This window comes from Hermetia illucens, chromosome 1 (assembly GCF_905115235.1).
Source record: "Hermetia illucens chromosome 1, iHerIll2.2.curated.20191125, whole genome shotgun sequence".
NCBI classification, from domain to species: domain Eukaryota; kingdom Metazoa; phylum Arthropoda; class Insecta; order Diptera; family Stratiomyidae; genus Hermetia; species Hermetia illucens.
The window spans coordinates 79,880,182-79,897,866 of NC_051849.1; the positions used below are offsets into that span (position 1 = coordinate 79,880,182).

Below are 17,685 nucleotides of genomic sequence, written 5' to 3' on the forward strand. Positions count from 1 at the left end.
GCGCTATATAATTTTTGTTTCTTATGTCACCCGCGATCCCCACCCCAAATTTTATTTCAATCGATTTTAATTGAAAGAAATCGGAGGTTGCATCTGATTTTCAGCTTTAATGGCTGGACTATAGTTTCTCATCAGTCAATTTCCAGTGAACACTATGTCCATTCTACGTTATCCATTTCCTTGACTACCTCTGATCGGTTCCCTTTATTTTCGCGTTGTATTTGGGTTTTCTTTACTGGCTGGTACCTAGCTTCTTGCCATAGAGTGGCACTCAACTGGTGAGATTGATTTCTTGTGGCGTTTCTTCATACCGCAAAATGCAGCTATACTTATGGAAACCGCCAAATATTTTTTAAAATATTTAAAGCAATAAAAGATTCAAAGAACAAACATAAATTTTTATTCTCCTCTGAGGTTTTGTCTTTGTACATAAATTTATCAATTTTCCTAATACCGTCCATCAGGCAACTGCCTTTCTACTTCTCGTTAGGAAAATCAACATAAAATATTTCTTTCCCAAGTGATGTGGCCGAGTACCCATTTGTGGGTTTTCTTACAATACATAATGAAAACCTTCCATAGTTCCCACAAAGCAATTTGCATACTCGACAGCGAGTACACGACACGCCGTGACGAAAGCTTTCTTTTCCTATCTTCTATCTTGGCTGGGTTTACCTCAGATTTTATGACCACCACAATTTTTTTTCAGTTATTTTCCGTTGACCACTCGCTGCATCAGGAGCCTCTTAAATTCCAAACCTGCTCCGACTCAAGTAATTGAGTGATGTCTCTTGATTGAATTCGCTTTAGTTTGGACACAGTCACCCCGGCGAATTCACCGGGTCAAGTGAGTGAGAATTGGATTGAGTGGAAATGGGGATGCGACTCCAGTAGGGGAAGCGAGGCCAATCTGCGAAATACACATCAATCCAAGTCAAACACCAGCCTTGTGTGCACAAGACCTGATGTCTATCCCGTTTTGTTGGTGTGAGGGAGATGCAAGTGGCTGTCTGCGGTTGTACTAAACCTGCGAAGGAGACGATTTCCCCTCGGTTGCTTTACCCCTTACATAACAGCGAGTCGCTCGGAGCAGGACAAATTCCAGCGGCGGTATGAAACCGGTCCTAGATGTGTGCGTACCATCGCGTCACCCATGCACCTGTCTCGCTCCCACCCACGCCGCTTGCTTCCTCGCCTGTTCGCACGCAAGCGTTTTTAGTACACCAGGTCCACAGAGGAGCCGAAGCAAGTACGCAAACCGCATGCGGTACGAAGCCAACGTCTTCCAGCTCGAGCGTTTTTTTAGAACTTTGTTGCCAGTTCTGTTTACGCCGGCAAACGTATCTCAAGGCAGTCGCGATTTTGTTTACGTTTCGGTTGCATGCAAGCCAGACGGGCATTAACGCAACAAACGCTGCAGAACAGTTTCGTGAGTTGCAAATCACAAATTAGTACTCGATCACTGAGGAGCGCTCATCAATGGACTCGCCGCGAAATTGATTTGAATCGCGCGTGGTACTAATTGAATGCTACACGGACTGCATTTGTCGTGCTACAGTGCGGATCGTGCAGGTGATACGCGGTATCAGGTGAACGCCAAGCGCAAGGAACTCAAGGAAAGTGGCAGGAAATACGCGAGAAAGCGAACGATTAATTGGTCACGAGGAATTACCACTGATTTGCATTCTTCACGGCCGAGTGACCGCGGACCAGATTCGAACCAGGTTACCCTAGGCTGCGGTCTGTTCATGTTTTTTTTTCGCCGGACTCCGGTCATTGCACCAGTCCAAGCACTGAATGAAAAGTTGTAAAAAAGTTTGAGAGCGTAAACGTCGAGGGTGCAGTTGCATTAGAGTCTTCAGCCCCACATCTGATTGTACCTTGCGGCATGGAGTAGCAAGGGACCTTGACAGCAACAAATTTGGCTCATCAGTTCTCGCTTTGGTTATTTGTTTTATTCCAACGGAAAATGTTAACGATCTTCCCTCCCACGGGCTGAGAGATAAAATTATCAAATTGCACTAAATTTTACAGTAACCCAAATTTCACTCGGGCGCTATTTAAAATTTCGTGGAAAATAGCAAGGTGGGAAAAGCGGAAAATTCTCTACGAGCGTCACTAATACACTCGACAGAATAAAACTCAGAATTTGTTATTAATAAAAAAGTCAAAGAGGAAAGTGTCCGTTTCTGAAAAGTGATTTATTCGATTTTTCAGTCATCAATCGTCGCATCAAAATAAACAGAGTCGAGAGCGGACAATGAAGGTCCCGATGAAGTCGTGAGAAATACACGGAACCTCTAAAAATGCTGGTTTTGGCAGCCGCGAGCTACGAACTTCCTGCATCCTTAGATTCACTAACATAAAATTTACTCACAAGTTCCGCTATAAGTGAACCCATTTACCGTTTACTGTGCGTGTCGTGGAATTGTGCAAGGAAATTAAAATTAATTAAATAAAATTTGGAAAACCCCATCTAAAGGAGTGCGAATAAGATATTTATCTAAATGTCCCGACGCTAACAAATTTCCAAGGAGGAAGTGTTCAATGTGCACCGATTTCGCCTACGGAAATTTTGTAAAAATTTATAAAATTAGAGTAATTTGTAAAAAGTTGTTTAGCAAAAAAGTGTGCGTAAAAGTGTGTTAAAATTCGATGTTTATATTATAACCAGATTGCCTTTTTCATTTCCCCGTAATTTAGTTGATTTTCGTTTTGCTGAAAGCGTCCCTAATATATAAATTACGCGAGCAAAGCTAACCCTCAGTTGGAGAAATTGCCCTTGGTCCTCCCAGAAATCGTTAAGTTCAGAGAAAATCAGAAGGCCTGAAGTGAATAGTTGTCCTTCGTAATTGACCGTGAGTTGTACCAGCAGCAGTCCTCCTTCTTCACTGCTTCCAACTATTTCCTACCAAAATGGATATACTACCGAGCGGGAATATATTTCACGAACTTCAGGATATATGCAATACAGGATACTTCTCGTCCCAGGTGTCGATCGAGGAACAATGGCAACAGGTTGGTACAAATGCTTTTTCCTTGAGTAGTTGTAGTTAAATTTGTGGTGATTTATGTAAAGCGTGGTCAGTAATTACGGTGAATCGAATGGGCAGACATGTCTGCACCCCTTCAATATTCTAAATGGAACTTTCTCAGTTAAATAAGGAGCAGTCGCGATAATTTCAACCTGCGACAATCTCAGCATTTGAAGGTTTCCATTAATTAAATTATGCACTATTTACTCTGTAATTTCGACTGTCAATCTAATTTTGCGATAATATTATTCCCAAGAAACGAATTTACATAGCTTTTCGCTTTATGTGCAGACAGTTGGCCTTAGGTGTGTTTCGTGCGTATTTTTAAAGTTAGTGACGTCTACAAGTTTCATAAGTTTTTACCGATAAGAGATAAAGTGGTATTACTTATTAAAATTGGCGAGTGCGTAAATGGCGAAACGCTAGTGTTGCAACGCGGAGTCCACAAATCTACTGTCAGCCAAATAAAATGATAATACTTGAGAAGTTCGGCAATTTCCAGCGAGTGCTGAAAATTATTGCCACAAATGGAACAAGCATTAAATCGTTGGTTTCTAAGGCAAGGAAGCCGCCAGGCTGCTATCTCTATTCCGTTGTAGCTGAAAATCCTACGGAATTGGATCACAAATTTAAAGACTGCCTCAATTTGACGGGTTTTTAAAAACTTGGAAGCCTAAACACGTAGGTTTATTTAAAAAAACTGCCGAAATGAATCTAAACTTTGAGCACTATCACAATGTCGAGAATTCAGCAGGACTGTTCGGGAATAATAACAGTGCTAAGGAAAGTCAAAACGGGACCGTGGTATTAGGTACCATTGCCCAGAATATGTATAGAGGTTTCGTCACTCTCCTCACAGAACCTGCAGATACTGTCCGATAGCAGGGTCATAGGAAGAAATTCTGGGCCCGGAGTGAAGATTATATGGACCCTTTTATAGTGATTTAGTTCACAAGCAGTTTTCTCCAAAACGGCTAAACCGATCCGAACGAAATTTGGTAGACATATGGAAACTGACTATCCAACGCATACAGTGAGTGACATAAATTTACGTGCAGTTTAAAGGGGGCTCCCCACACAATGTACAATTTTTTTTCATCGAATATAGTCATGCGGAGTATCGAATGAAAGGTCTCAATTAGTACTTTTGGAATCTGATATTAGTTTAGAATTGCAAAGTGCCTGAATAAGGATTCAAAGTGTAGACATTAAAGTGACACAGGACTCATTTTCGGAAACTACCCAACCCAAAAATCCGAACAAAATCAGGATCGTGCGCTTAGATTGAAATCTAGTCCTTAAAATATGTCCCATTCGCATATATGCTTAAATAAACTTAATAATAGTATATTACCAACTTTTGTAAATTGACTGAAAAACCCCCCTTAAGTTCATCCTAGAAGTACTAAATTTTGCACCGGCATAGAGGGCAGTATCGTGCATGCCAAGTTTCGTGCAAATCCAACAATTAGTGTCAAAGTTATAGCCGTTCAAACTTATCAATTTCGTGCGAATTAACAGTGTCCTAAGCCATACAAATTAGATACTGATAATTAATTAACGAGAATAATTGACATTGGAGTGAAATATTAAAATTCCAATCTACTTCTCCCCAGCCCTTTTTTATTCTGATGTAGGTTAAATTCAGGGTGTGAAGTGTATGGGGTTGACTATTATCAATACAGGGCTTTTCATCAAATGATTTATTTAAATCGTTTTCTAAAAAATAGAGGGCAATGGAATTTTTAGCTATGTGACACGGAGATGTCATGCACTCGTCGCTCCTCACATCTTCTTCTTTTTCTTCAGCCTTTCTCCCGTTCACAAGCGGGGTCGGCTCGTCGTTATCGGTTTCGCCATTTTATTTTATCAAATGTCTGATCTGGATGTAATCGCCAGGCTTTTAATTCCCCATTCAGCGTATCAAGCCACCGCTGTTTCGGCCGGCCTCACCATTGACTTCGATATTCAGACCAATATTGGTAAGTGAATTCTCGTTAGCATGAATTACGTGACCACACCATCGAAAACGCCTCACTCGCAGTTTTTCCACGATCGGTGCAACCACATATTGATCGAGGATATCCTTATTTCGGATGTGATCAAAACGTGTCATGCCACTAGTCCAACGCAACGTCTTCATTGTTTTTTATAGTTGGCCAACACTCAGAACTATAGAGAGCGGCAGGCACACGACTTCGCGGTAAATTTTAGATTTGAGACGTTCACTGATACGTCGATCACAAAGAACACCAGTTGTGGAATATCACTTTATCCAGGTTGCGTTTTTGCATGAAGCAATTTCATTACGCAGTTCTCCATTGGCTGATATCATTGACCCGAGATATTTAAATCACTCCGTTCTGGGCAGGTTACTGTCCTAGGCCGACTTCCTTGGCTGCTTCATTTAGGTATAGGAATCCTCCCTTGGTATCTGGAATTGCACGTGTCTGTTTATATCATCAGTTAATCCTACTATTTGCGAGTAATGTTCCCGTGGTACCCAACTTCACTTCTTCAGAGGCTAGATTAAAAAGCATGATGGCAAGTTCACCTCCTTACTTTAATCCGCAGTTCGTTTCGAAACGTTGCGTTAGCTCGGCAAGCATCTTTACATGGCATTCAGTATTAAACATCGCCAGTTCGGTAATTCGTACCAGATTTTCTGGTAGGCGGAATCCGCGCATGATACGACGTAGTGCTTCTTGTTTGATGTTATCATATGCATGAAGAAAGTCGACGAAGAGCTGATGCACCTCGATATTGAACTCATAGCACTTTTCCGGAAGTTGTTTGACCGCTAAAAATTGGTCCATGGTCCTTTTCGAAAGCCACATTGTTACATTAATTTGTCTATACATGGTTCTAACCTAGCTTGGATGATTTCCGTCAGGATGTAGTAGGACGTGCACAACAATAAAATGCGTTTCCACTGAGTTGAGCAGGTTCTTAAACTATTCCATCCATCTTTTCTTGATACCTAGAATGTTTCCTTGGTCATCTTTACAGAAACTTGCCTGCACCCTATACCCTTGTATGAAATCTTTCACCGTGCCATATGCGGCTCGTACATTTTTATTTTTCATGTCGTCAAGTTTTAATATTTCATCATTGTTGTATTGTCGCTTTTTTTCCAGCACTTTCGATTGTTATTCGCCTAAGCTCGTCATAAGTTTTCTGTTTTCCCCTTGTGGATTGTCCTATGTATTTACGGTAAGCTCCGTTCTTCTTCTTGATCGTCTAACCAATGATTACGGGTGCGTTTCGTTTGGAAGCCTATTGTCTTTTCTTCGGATCTTTTAATTCCTCTTTTCGTTTGTACGACGTCCAGTTCGCTCAGCGATGCACTATTAAAGTAGTTGGATAGCTCTGTAGCGTATACTATTGCATACGCTTGTCCCTAAATTCATCAACGCCGAATTTCTAATACCCCCACTGCTTCGAGTGATATGTTTTTGTTAGTCGACAGTGAAACTTCGTCCTTACTAACATATGGTCAGAATCACAATTGGCCCCACATAGTAACCTTACATTCGTATTGCTGTTTGCAGCCTGCTTGTCGATAGAGGACATAGTCAATTTGATTGAATGTGCAACCATTTGGCGATGCCCATGCCGTTTTGTGAACAGGTAAGCAGGTAGAGCCCGTCATGTTTTTACTGTTAACGAAATCAATAAGACGCTGTCCATTGTCATTCATGTCCCTCTGAAGGCTGTGCTTTTCAGCTGTCTCTCGATGAGAATCTTCTCGTCCTCCCCTACAGATCGCACACATTCGATCATTTATTGCTTTAAAATCAACGGCCCGTTCTTTAAACATGTTATCCACGATAAATGCCACTCCAAATTCTTTTCCGCTTGTATGTCGAACGTATGTCGTTAACCTTGTATCCGAGCCATTTCATTTCTTGCATCGCCAGGATGTTGCTGTTGTATCCAGAAATTTCTTTGAGAATTTCCTGATGAACTCCGATTCTACTTAGAGTGCGAACGTTCCAAGTTCCAACATATTCCGTTACTGCACTCGTTGCCATTGAATCCGTCCGGTCCGAAGTTGCTGTTCTGGTTGCGCGGCAAAAGGGTATTGCCAGGAGAGATTGCCGGGCTCCGCTGGTAGGCAAGAATATAGCATCTCACTCGCTACGACCGTCGTTAGCGTTATCCAGCAGGCACTGCGGGGAGGTGACGGTTCGGTTTTGCCTGCTGATCTGGTTCGTACATATTCATCATCATCATCAACCGGTATTCAGTTTAGGCCTGTCTTATCTCAGTAATTCCAGAAATCCTGGTTTTGTGCTGATATCTCTAAAGTTGTCTGGCGCCTTCGACTACGCCTTCGCTTCATCTGATGCAAGTTCTGTTACGTTTTCTTTTACTACCATAGATAGACTTTTCGAACTAGATCTTTCTCATCCAAACGGCAAGTGGGCCGCCCACCGCGATCCATTGAGCTGGATTTTATCCGTAGCCAGATAGTCGTATTATCGCTCATAAATCATGTCTTTTTATAGGCTAAGGAGTCAAAAATTATTCTAAGGATTCCCCTCTCGAATGCGTCTAAGAATTCGCAATTTTTCTTGTCAAGAATCCGAGTAAAAGCTTTGGCCCTATGGTAAGACGTTCCGAGCACAACAGTTTTTGTAGGCTGAAATAGGCTTTGTTGGCTTGCGTGGATTTTGTCGTCCTAGCTCTTATCGGTTGTGATTTTTAAGCCTTTATATAAGAAATTATCAACGGTTTCAAAGTTGTAGCCTTCTGTCTCTATTGTTCTTATTTGGCTAGTGCCATTTGATGCTGCTTCTTTGATTTTTGGTGTTGACGCTGCCACCATGTTCTTCTTAGTGCCTTCATTAATGCTCTCAAGATCTCACGTCGCCGAAGTTATATTATACATCTCGGGTTGTTCTTCTCTTCTCCCATAATGTTAATATCGTCAACATAGCTCAGTTGTTGGGCGGGCCATCTTAAAAGGACGATCTCTTGATAAAAGGAAAAATTTTGGAGGAAATGGAAAGCGGTTCAAAATCCAAATCGGGGAAACATAGTATCCCAAAATCAACTTTGTCAACAAAATTAAAAATAAAGAAGAAATAGACACAGCTATTGCTCCGCTCCGTAAAGCTCATTAAAGGGCGAAGAGATGTTATGCGTCACCGCAGCGACAAGAAATGTTAGTCCCACAATCCAGACCCTCCTTTTCGATATGCATTTATATCGCTTCCATTGGCCAGCATCATGTCCAACTGCGTAAAACAATGAACTAGGTTTCCTTGTGATCAGTAATTATAAGTATCAGCATGTTGTCGAACCTTGTAAAAGTAAGGCTTAGAGGAGCGTAACAACTATACAGATATATACCTGCTGCTGCATCTTGCGGTTTAACCTTCAGACGGTCACGTTTCGGTTTCACCAGTCCATCCAGACTTTATTGTGCGAGCCGAGCGTATTCAGTCTGTTAGGGCATTCCCACATCAGTTTAGAGTTCACGACCTAAGTGTATTGATTTTTGTCTGGCTGTCGGTCAAAATAGTTCTGCTGGAGATTGAAGTCTGAAGGAGGCACACCTACCTATGGTATATAAGCCCGCTCCCGCGATAAAATGTTTTAATAACAAATTTATAAGTTTTTCTATATATTTTCATTTCGAACCAGCTTGTATCGTTCGAATCTGTACAGTGCGGCAATGAGCAAAACACAAAATTGTGAGAAAAGACTCCTTTTGGGAAATTTGGTTAAACAACGTCCCCATTGCTCTTGCTTTAATCTTCAATAGCGTATTCAAGCAAACTTGTAGGGTGTAGTAGTAACAGAAACACCCTGTTTTCGCGATTTTTTCAAATATGTCAGTCAAAACTGTAGAATCTGTTCTAATGCTTAAAGGTGCGAAATGATAAAAAACCATTATTCCTCAAAATTATCAATGGACTTGAAACGTATTTGATAAAATATATTGTTTTATTGTGATTTGATAAGATGCTTCCTCTATGATTTATTTAATCGCTAAAAGTATAATAATAAGTCATGTGCGCTGTTACGTGATTGATCAGTGAAGTGAAACGTTTAATTTTGTCGCCGATTATACATAATTTTCCCCCGGAAACAATGGTCTGAGTGAACTTTCGCAGAAGCTAGTGACAAAAGAATGCACGTCGGATATCCTACATTCCTTTGATAAAGCTTTAATTACTTTGAAAAAGCGATTCGTCTACAGATGTATTGAAGACGATTCAGATATTGAAATCATAGTGCACACCGCCTACTTGTGTGAGGTTCCAAAACTGCCTGCTTCTCAGTTCCAAAAATTTATTCAAATTTCCGAATGACGTGACCTTATTCGGCTTTTATAAGATCTGTTGGCCGAAGCACATGCACCGGCATATTTTCCGAATTTGGTAATCATTTAAAAGTTAGGAAGTGTTTTGTGAATGATAAAGAATTAGCGAAACGTTAAGTATTCTGAGTGGTTTCTCCTTATAAGGCATCCTTTTCATTTCAGATTCTTTCGATAAATAGGTCCATAGTTGCGTTTTGGTTTTAATAACAAGTTGTCCCGCCTCCTCGTCCAAAGAGTTTGCGGTGCAAGTTTGTAATTTTTTCACAACCACCTTGGTCTTAAGTTCTAATAGTTTTGAGGATATTTATGTATACAAATCGGCATTGTTTTATTTGTTTCAAAAACATGTGTGATTATCTTTGAGGTTCGTTTTTTTTGTTTGTGTATTTCTAGTTTGTCGAGGTATTTATCGAAGGATTAAATGTCACTTTAAGTTTGAAGGCGCTCCCACCGAAAATTTCTCTTCATTACCACTTAAATTTCAGTGGATTTCATGGATCTCTTTCTGCTCAAAACCAGCTAGTTTATTTTCAACACAATAAAGAATCAAAGAAGTGGATATGATCGGCTTTCACATTCAAATCAAATAGGCTAAAAATTGAATTGTGACATCGAGCGGGTCAATTAAGCATCGACCACAGCAAGAGATTTTTAATTCCATCCCAACTTATAAACTTTTCCTACATTCTTGCCTGTGCCATCATTTTAAAACCTTGGTAACTGATACAACAATGTGGATATATAATGAATTATTAACAAGATATTCAGAGGGAAAACATGTTTTTATCACCACCAGAGAGAAGGCTTGAAATTCTGTCTGAAGATTTGATTTCTTCTTATTAGAGTCTTAAGATGTTTTCTATTCTAAATTTTATAATTTACATTTTGATTTCATTTCTGAGAATAAATTATCACATGGTGGTAGCTATTTCTTGTGAGAATCAATGCACATCAATGTGGCCCGCACGTAGAGATTATCTCCGAGTCCCCTTTATTCAGGCTGCATAGTCCGAGTTCCACTTGAAAATCGTAACCCATACAATTTTTGATGTGTAGAAAGTTCGATAACATATCGGCACGATTGCATCACTGTATATTTCGAAAATCCACTGCCAGAGATATTCCATTTGAACCGAAGATTCACTAATTTTCTAATAACCTTATTCATAGAAGTAGCAACAACGATCGTTTTACGATTTATAATAACCCATTGTTATCTCAAGTGTATCATGAACTGGAGGAAACTAAACTTTAAACCTCAGATAATCAGAGTAAATACGTAATCGTTTATTCCCGACTTGCAATCAATTTAAACTTGGAAATGTACGAATCTATCATTCTACGAGGCATTTCTGATGGAGGCTACCTGACTTCAATTGATTGGTAGATTAGGTATGATTCATTGCTGCTCTATTTTTTGATTTGGGACAAACGAAGAATCACACGAGCATTGCACCATCAACAAATATCTTAAAAATGAAGTAATTATCTTTAGTTTATAGCTTAGAAATTATTGAGGTAGAGGAAATGAATCGTGCTGTATCTATGTATCTGCAACAAAACGATACTTTATTATCTATACGGATTCCTTACCGCAGCTATAATTAAGTCGTTGTGTTACTAAGGATTATCCTTCTAACTCAAAAGGAATAACATTTTATGATATGAATTTTTTTAATGGTGAATTATTTCTAGTAGTTCTGTTGCCTTCATGACTAAACTAAATTTTCGCCTTCTTTTGAGGGCATTTACTGACGATTTTGAGGCTCTTACCAAAAATACAAAAACAGAATAATTTTGAGTAGTTCCCTTCCAATACGGATTAGTCGAGGTTTACAGGCAGTGGTGTCCATGGCGGCCTCTGTCAAATTTGTTGTACATTATTCAATCAGTTATGTCAAATCACTATGCAATTTACACGATTGAGCAGTTCGTCCAAATGATTTTGAATTGAATTTTATTATTGAAATGAGCGCTTTGAAATGCAAATGCTGCGCGTATTGCACCCAAATTACAGTAGATTTGGTAGCCCTTTATAATCAACTCTCTAACATTTGGTGGCCAAATTCGAGACGGTTCGGTAAGTCCAAACCATTTTCTTCCATGACTGAGTTTCGAAGCGTTTGGAGGTGGACCCCAATTTCGGCCAAAAAATCATTTTTAGCAACGAGACGCATTTTTGTACAAATGGCTTCGTAAACAAGCAAAAACCGGGAACACGGGATGATGCCAGCCCACACCAAGTTCACCACGTGGCAATGAATCTTCAGAAAGTTACTCTTCGTTCTGGATTATGGGCCGGTGATCGTTGATTACCAATTTCTTTTAGTCAAATTGAATCCTATAACCGTGGAGGATATTTCAAGATATTTGGCTTCGGCAAAAAGGCACTGCGTGCCAAACAGTGAACGCTACCGTGTGTGTTCTGCGTTCAAGGTGGTGTATGTACTGACTTATAGAACTGTCTTGGGGGTTGGCCTAACGCGCTTAATCTTTGAAGTTAGCTTTGTCTCCATAAAATTTTTGAACAATTTTATTTATTCCTTTTTCATATTTTTTCGGGACAGCACTTTTAAAGTAACGTTGAAGATAAATACCATGCCTGCATGCAATTCTATTTATTATTTTAGAACGAGCTCCCTACCTCCAGTTCGAAGCCTTATTGCGTCATGCAGATTTGTGTTTGGCATTGTGCTTGTCTCGCAGCTGTAGGTTAATCACTTTCACAGCAAAAGTTTGGTAAGAATGAATCTATGCACAATTAAATTAAAAATGAGATATTAAAAAAAAACAATAAAAAGAAAAGGCTATTTGTGTAATCCATGATTCACAAGGGAGTGTTCGGGAGAAATTTTAAAAAGGATTAGCGGAATTGGTTTTCTAGTAAAAGATAACAAATATGGCGAAAAGCAGTATCAGTGAAAGGAATGTGATGTTTACAATGATAATTCCAAAATTATTCATCAATCTTTTGCAATGAGATACGTCTCTACAAAACACAGAACAAACCAAAGTGTAGCAGAGGAGTCACGCACGGATGATCAAAAACCCTTAATTTTCATATTGAAAAAACGGCAATAAGGACTGTCAAAAAGTAGGGCAAACTTTTTATGCTTAGTAAGGTAAACCGTGAAAGGCGCCTAACATTTGTTAGGAACCATTCGGAAACCTTCAGATAGCACATTCCCTTCAGGGCTTAAGTGAAAATCAATATCTTTTAGGTCTATGGTGGAAATAAGTACAAATAAAGATTTTAACCTTCAGGGAAGAATGCTGATGGTTCTTATGGGTTTTGGGTGGATAATCTTGATCTAGAGAAAGCCGAAGCTCATATAGCATTCACTACGATAACATCAAAAGAACATATTCGAGGTTGAACTGCTTCTTCACTATTAAAAAAAATAGGGTGAGAAGACACTCCGCGTCTCTGTCGATGTTGGCCAAAGAAATAACTTTTCGTTATTCTTCCTCGTGCATTCAGCCAATGGGGAACTGCGACCTGAAATTATTTCAGGGTCTCGGCATGATGAAGTGGGGCTTCATAGCCATTCCATCAACGAAATTCTCAAATACAAAAATTTATTGCAACATCGTTCGTTCTGCTGACTTTTGGGCCATTTCACAGTTATGAAAACGAAGGTCTCGAGCGGATTAGTTGTATAAGTCCTTATAATTACGCCCGAAATGAAGATATTCACGATTTACCAACGACCTACACCTATCCCCGAAAATGACGTGGAAATGAGCTAAAGGCCGCTTGGGACTGCAATGGTTTCCACTCTGACCAAGCTACTTTGAGAAGTGTGCAACTCGATCCGGACGTGCCGACCCCATCACAGATCAGGACAGAGACTGAAAAAGTACAATTACTAGCTCTATCAAGGCGGTTCATACCCCAACAGGATAATTACTCGAAATACACAGTTGCTGCAATCACTGTGGTAGATTATCTTGCCGCTTCCTCAATTTGGAAATCATTACGCGAAGGTCCTTGTGGTACATACAAAGATTTCTAACGTCCTATAGAATGTTGCATACTAGCGGAATATAAATGAAAGAGAATCTAAAATTGGGCTGCGCTTGCTTCTTCTGTTAGGTTTCATTCCGCGGTTATTGTTCAGGATTGTGTTTTTATCTTCGAAAACTATGTTGGCCCCTTGCAAAGGAATTATGATTACCCACCAATTTTTAATTCCAGTGAATGTTAGGCTTGGCAAAGTGGCAGCTACGTTCAAAAATCAACAATTTTATCTCGACTAACCCAATCGTATTTGGGTGGTAAGAGTCTGAAAGTCTGACGACCATTGTTCCCTTTCGCTATTGTCGGACGAAAAAGTGATCAGTCTTCAATTCAAAAAACGATTTCAAACTTTTGCTGATCATACTTCTAAAAGGTCTGAAACTGACGGTGACAAGCCAAGAAAGTTCTTTAACGAGACAAGACCTTTTGTTAGCGGAGACTAATAGATGACAGCGTCAACAAGAAGGGAGCGAGGAGTCAACGACTACAAAAACACTGGAAGAGGCTGATCAGAAATTGATTTTGTTAAGTAACCTGACCATGGTAGGGCGATCCAGAAATTTTAGCCGGAGTGTGGTCATGCACGCGCCTTTAAATACAATACGTCGACTTCTTGAAAATAAAGTGATCCAGAAAAGTTCTCAAAGAAAATGTCCACTTCCCCAGAAGCAAGTGAAAAAAAATACTTCAACGGGCTCAACAAAATATTGATAATGGTTTTTAATTTCCCAAATAACTCGTTTTCTTCGTCATAGTGAGAATAAGGGAGGTGAAATATTCACACCATAAAACGCGAAAGTAAATATTTATATGTAGACGCCACCTAACTCGAGGCTTTTTTGTTGATTTGCTTTACTAAAATTTTGGATGCGGAGTTTGGTGTATCTCTTCTTCTCTATGAAAGTTAGCTTCGAAAATTAGTGTCATTTATACTATTTGATTTGATTCGATAATTAAATTTAAAAGTAAAAGATCCAATTGTTGAAACCGAGAACGGTTAACCTGTTGCAAATGAAAACATCATGTATCAATTCGGCGAAATGTAACTAAGTTTTGCATCGAGTTTTTTCCCGTTGGTCTATTTTGCTCATATACTCTGATGGTCCTCGTTTTCCTCCATAGCTTCAGCAGACCACTCTGAAGCCTTTACGATTTTTAGGCGAAAGCGTTCTCTTCAACTTAGCTTGTCAAATTCAAAATAATGGTCATGGCATGTCGTATATTCAGGATGTTGGATGGATTTGATATTGTAACTAATCTAAAAAAAACCATAAAAATTCAATTCTTCCGTCAAAGTCAACCTGCCATGAGAACACCAGGTGTTCTTGGAACTCGTAGCTAGTTCTACGCTTCATTCATCATATTGTAAGTCTGATGACTCCATAGAATTTGCATGCTTTTCAGTTTTCCGGCCGATTCCAGATTGCAAACAAATTTCTAGAAAAATCAATTACCCTCATGATTCATTATGAGCAAGTCATTAAGAACTTCTCAGTATAAAACAGAAGCAAATTCAGGGAGCTCTTAAGAAACCTTAGATTCTGCATATTTGAGTATGATGCATGCATCAAAATCAGATACGAAAACAGGTTTGCCACCAACTAAACTACACTCAGTAATGCATTTTCACTTCAACCTTGACATATTATAAAACGTGCACGCCGAGTATGAATGGATACTAAAATTATCTTTGGTATTGAAACCATATTTCGTGAATCATGTAAACAAACAGTACACGTCTGACGGAGTTGTTTAAAGATAATTTTATGCAAAGTATATTCGCTTTTGCAATGAACGCTACGAATAATAGTCGGAAGATGGTGTAAACAGACACTTTTTTAAATTAAACATACACACGCTCATACATAGATACTGAAGAGAATTATTATAAAACGGATGTAAAGTGTTTATCTTCTAGAAAGACACAAAATTAAAAGCTACCCAGCAAAAATACCATGCATCGGAGCTAGTTTCTAGGTAACACTATGTTTTTCATATCAGGAAGGATTTTTTATAAAGAATTATTGAAACAGGTTCTAGCAATTATTAAAAACTATATTTCATGTTCAGTTTGTCTAAAAATAGCAAATTTGGCTGCTTCGTTTAAAGTTGGTATATTATGAGGATTGCTTCCGGTATGTCTTTAAAGAACTAATTTTAGGTCATGTCTTTAAAAGTGTCTAAACTTCAGTTAAACCTGACCTTGGTTTACGCTCTTCAGTTCACGAATCCGGTCAGTTTTGCTTAATTCTCGCCGATTATATTTGCTTAACTCTTCTCAGGCTTTCTCGAGGTTAAAGTGCTCTATCTCCTGCAACGCCTTTTTATACCACTATCTCACGCAACCTTTCATTATACGACTTCCTGCCTATAACGCACGAAGATTTCTATGAACGATGAAAAAGATCTCTTCCAAGTGTGTTCATATAAGATCTGTTGGCTTCTATCCGACTTTCTTCGACCTCATACGGAAACACCTCACCGTTTGCTACTCAACTTCCTTTTCCAAACGAATCGCAGATATAAAGGATTGGTGTATGATTTTTATGTCGTTCCTCCTACTTTTCCTCAGTGTCTCCGTCTAAGAGGCCTTATAATAATTGCTGGCGCAGCATTCCATATTGGATCAGGGCCTTGAAGGGCTTTACGGCATTCAAGGCCGTAACGGTACACTACATTACACTGTAGGAGGCAATGTGATCAACATTGTGTTCGGCCGAGATTATTACCCTGATTTGACTAAGGTACACTCATTCACAGTTGAGTCGACTGGTATCCGACATCCAGTCCGCGATAAGCAAATCCCTCTACCACCAATCAGATTTGAATCGCGACCTTCCGCTACGACAGCCCTTTGCTCGCTGTTCTATGCGTTGTGATTGAAAAGCCACTAGAAAAGAACAGCCGAAGATTTAAGATACGCTATGTAGCCTTCTACTCCGTCCTGTCGGATGGGAACAGGGTACCAACGATGTAGCTGATATGTTTCATAGTTTAATCTGTCCATGGCATCCCGCAGTTCATTTCTGATTACCGTAAAAGTCAGTTAGGAGATATCCTGGCCAACTTAGCGAATGAATGGATACAATTCAACTTGGATGAAAAACGCTATAAAGATCTCCCCCTCCCGCATATTACCATTATCAAGAACAGTTGGCTTGTGCAGAAAACCTAGACACTTCAGGGGAGTTATCCCAAATCAAGCAGCTAACAATTCCTTGTGGTCAAAATAAAAAATTCTGTGACAAGCCTAGAGTTGGTCTATGATTTTTAAGTAGTATTGATGCCCGTCAACGGTGGGTAAGATATTTATGTCTAAGTGAACATGGCTGAACCACACATTCTCTAGTAGATGGATTTCAGATGAGACCTTATCCTTGCCCTTCCTAAATTGTTAATTTTGCAAATTGACATTACATTTGCAGCTATATTTTCGACTTGATGTTCTAAATTCTGTGCTTGGTTCCTTTCAATTATTGGAACATCATCGATGTGATCGAATCAGTATACCTTTGTAAAGTCAGTGAAGCATTTCAAAGAGGATTGTCGTCTTAAGAAGCAAAAAGGAGGAACCGATAGTGTTCTCGGCCCTCCAGAAGTCGGACGCCCGTGATTTAACACTCGATGTGTTTCGCTAGATCATATTAGACGAATTCGATCAAAGGTTCCAGTTGTCAGCGGTGAAGACGATTCCCGGGATCGTAGAATGAATAAGCACTGGAAAAGGTCATCCCGGATTTTGGCCCTGCGTGCAGGATTCAATTGGATGGTACACCAGAACTCGTAGTGCCGTATACATCGAGGAGTACATGAAGTTTGTTGGGCGCCCTTTCTTGTAGCGCATGAAATAGTCTGGCTACTGGACAAACTTGACATTTAGCAGGTGCTGATATTCGTTCATGAACTGAACGGGTAGTTGCTTAAGCTCGATGTTATAGTTTAGTTTACATTTCAAAGCAAAGAATCTGCTGTAGGCCTAAGGAGTTTTAGGAGGCGTAGTGAGTTTGTAGGCGAAAGGGAGTTTTACGATGAACCGACCTATGTCACCTCTTCTGTGAGTTTGGCTGAATTGGAGCTCGTATTTGCTTTCATCCAAAGTCATTGCGGGATTACTGTCCCCGATTTCTTCGAGTTGCAAGGATAATTCCTTAATCCTCGGTGGCTGCTTTCACTTGCAACTTTTCTTTCGCTGAAACTGGTTCAGCATGATGAGTGATGTTATTTTCCCAATTCTATTTGGCCTACTGCAAGAATGGGGTACAAGATTTCGGCGCCGAGCAATATCTTGGAAATCG

The 17,685-nt window shown here is 39.7% G+C and overlaps 1 protein-coding gene across 1 annotated transcript in view; it reads left to right on the forward strand.

Moving 5' to 3' along the window:
* The first annotated feature begins 1,313 nt into the window (after window positions 1-1,313).
* Window positions 1,314-17,685, forward strand: part of LOC119653200 (Krueppel-like factor luna) — a 406,205-nt gene continuing 389,833 nt past the window's right edge. Inside the window, exon 1 of the mRNA XM_038057771.1 lies at window positions 1,314-3,018. Coding sequence (XP_037913699.1) covers window positions 2,917-3,018 — 102 coding nt within the window. The 5' untranslated portion in view covers window positions 1,314-2,916. The remainder of the gene's footprint in view (window positions 3,019-17,685) is intronic.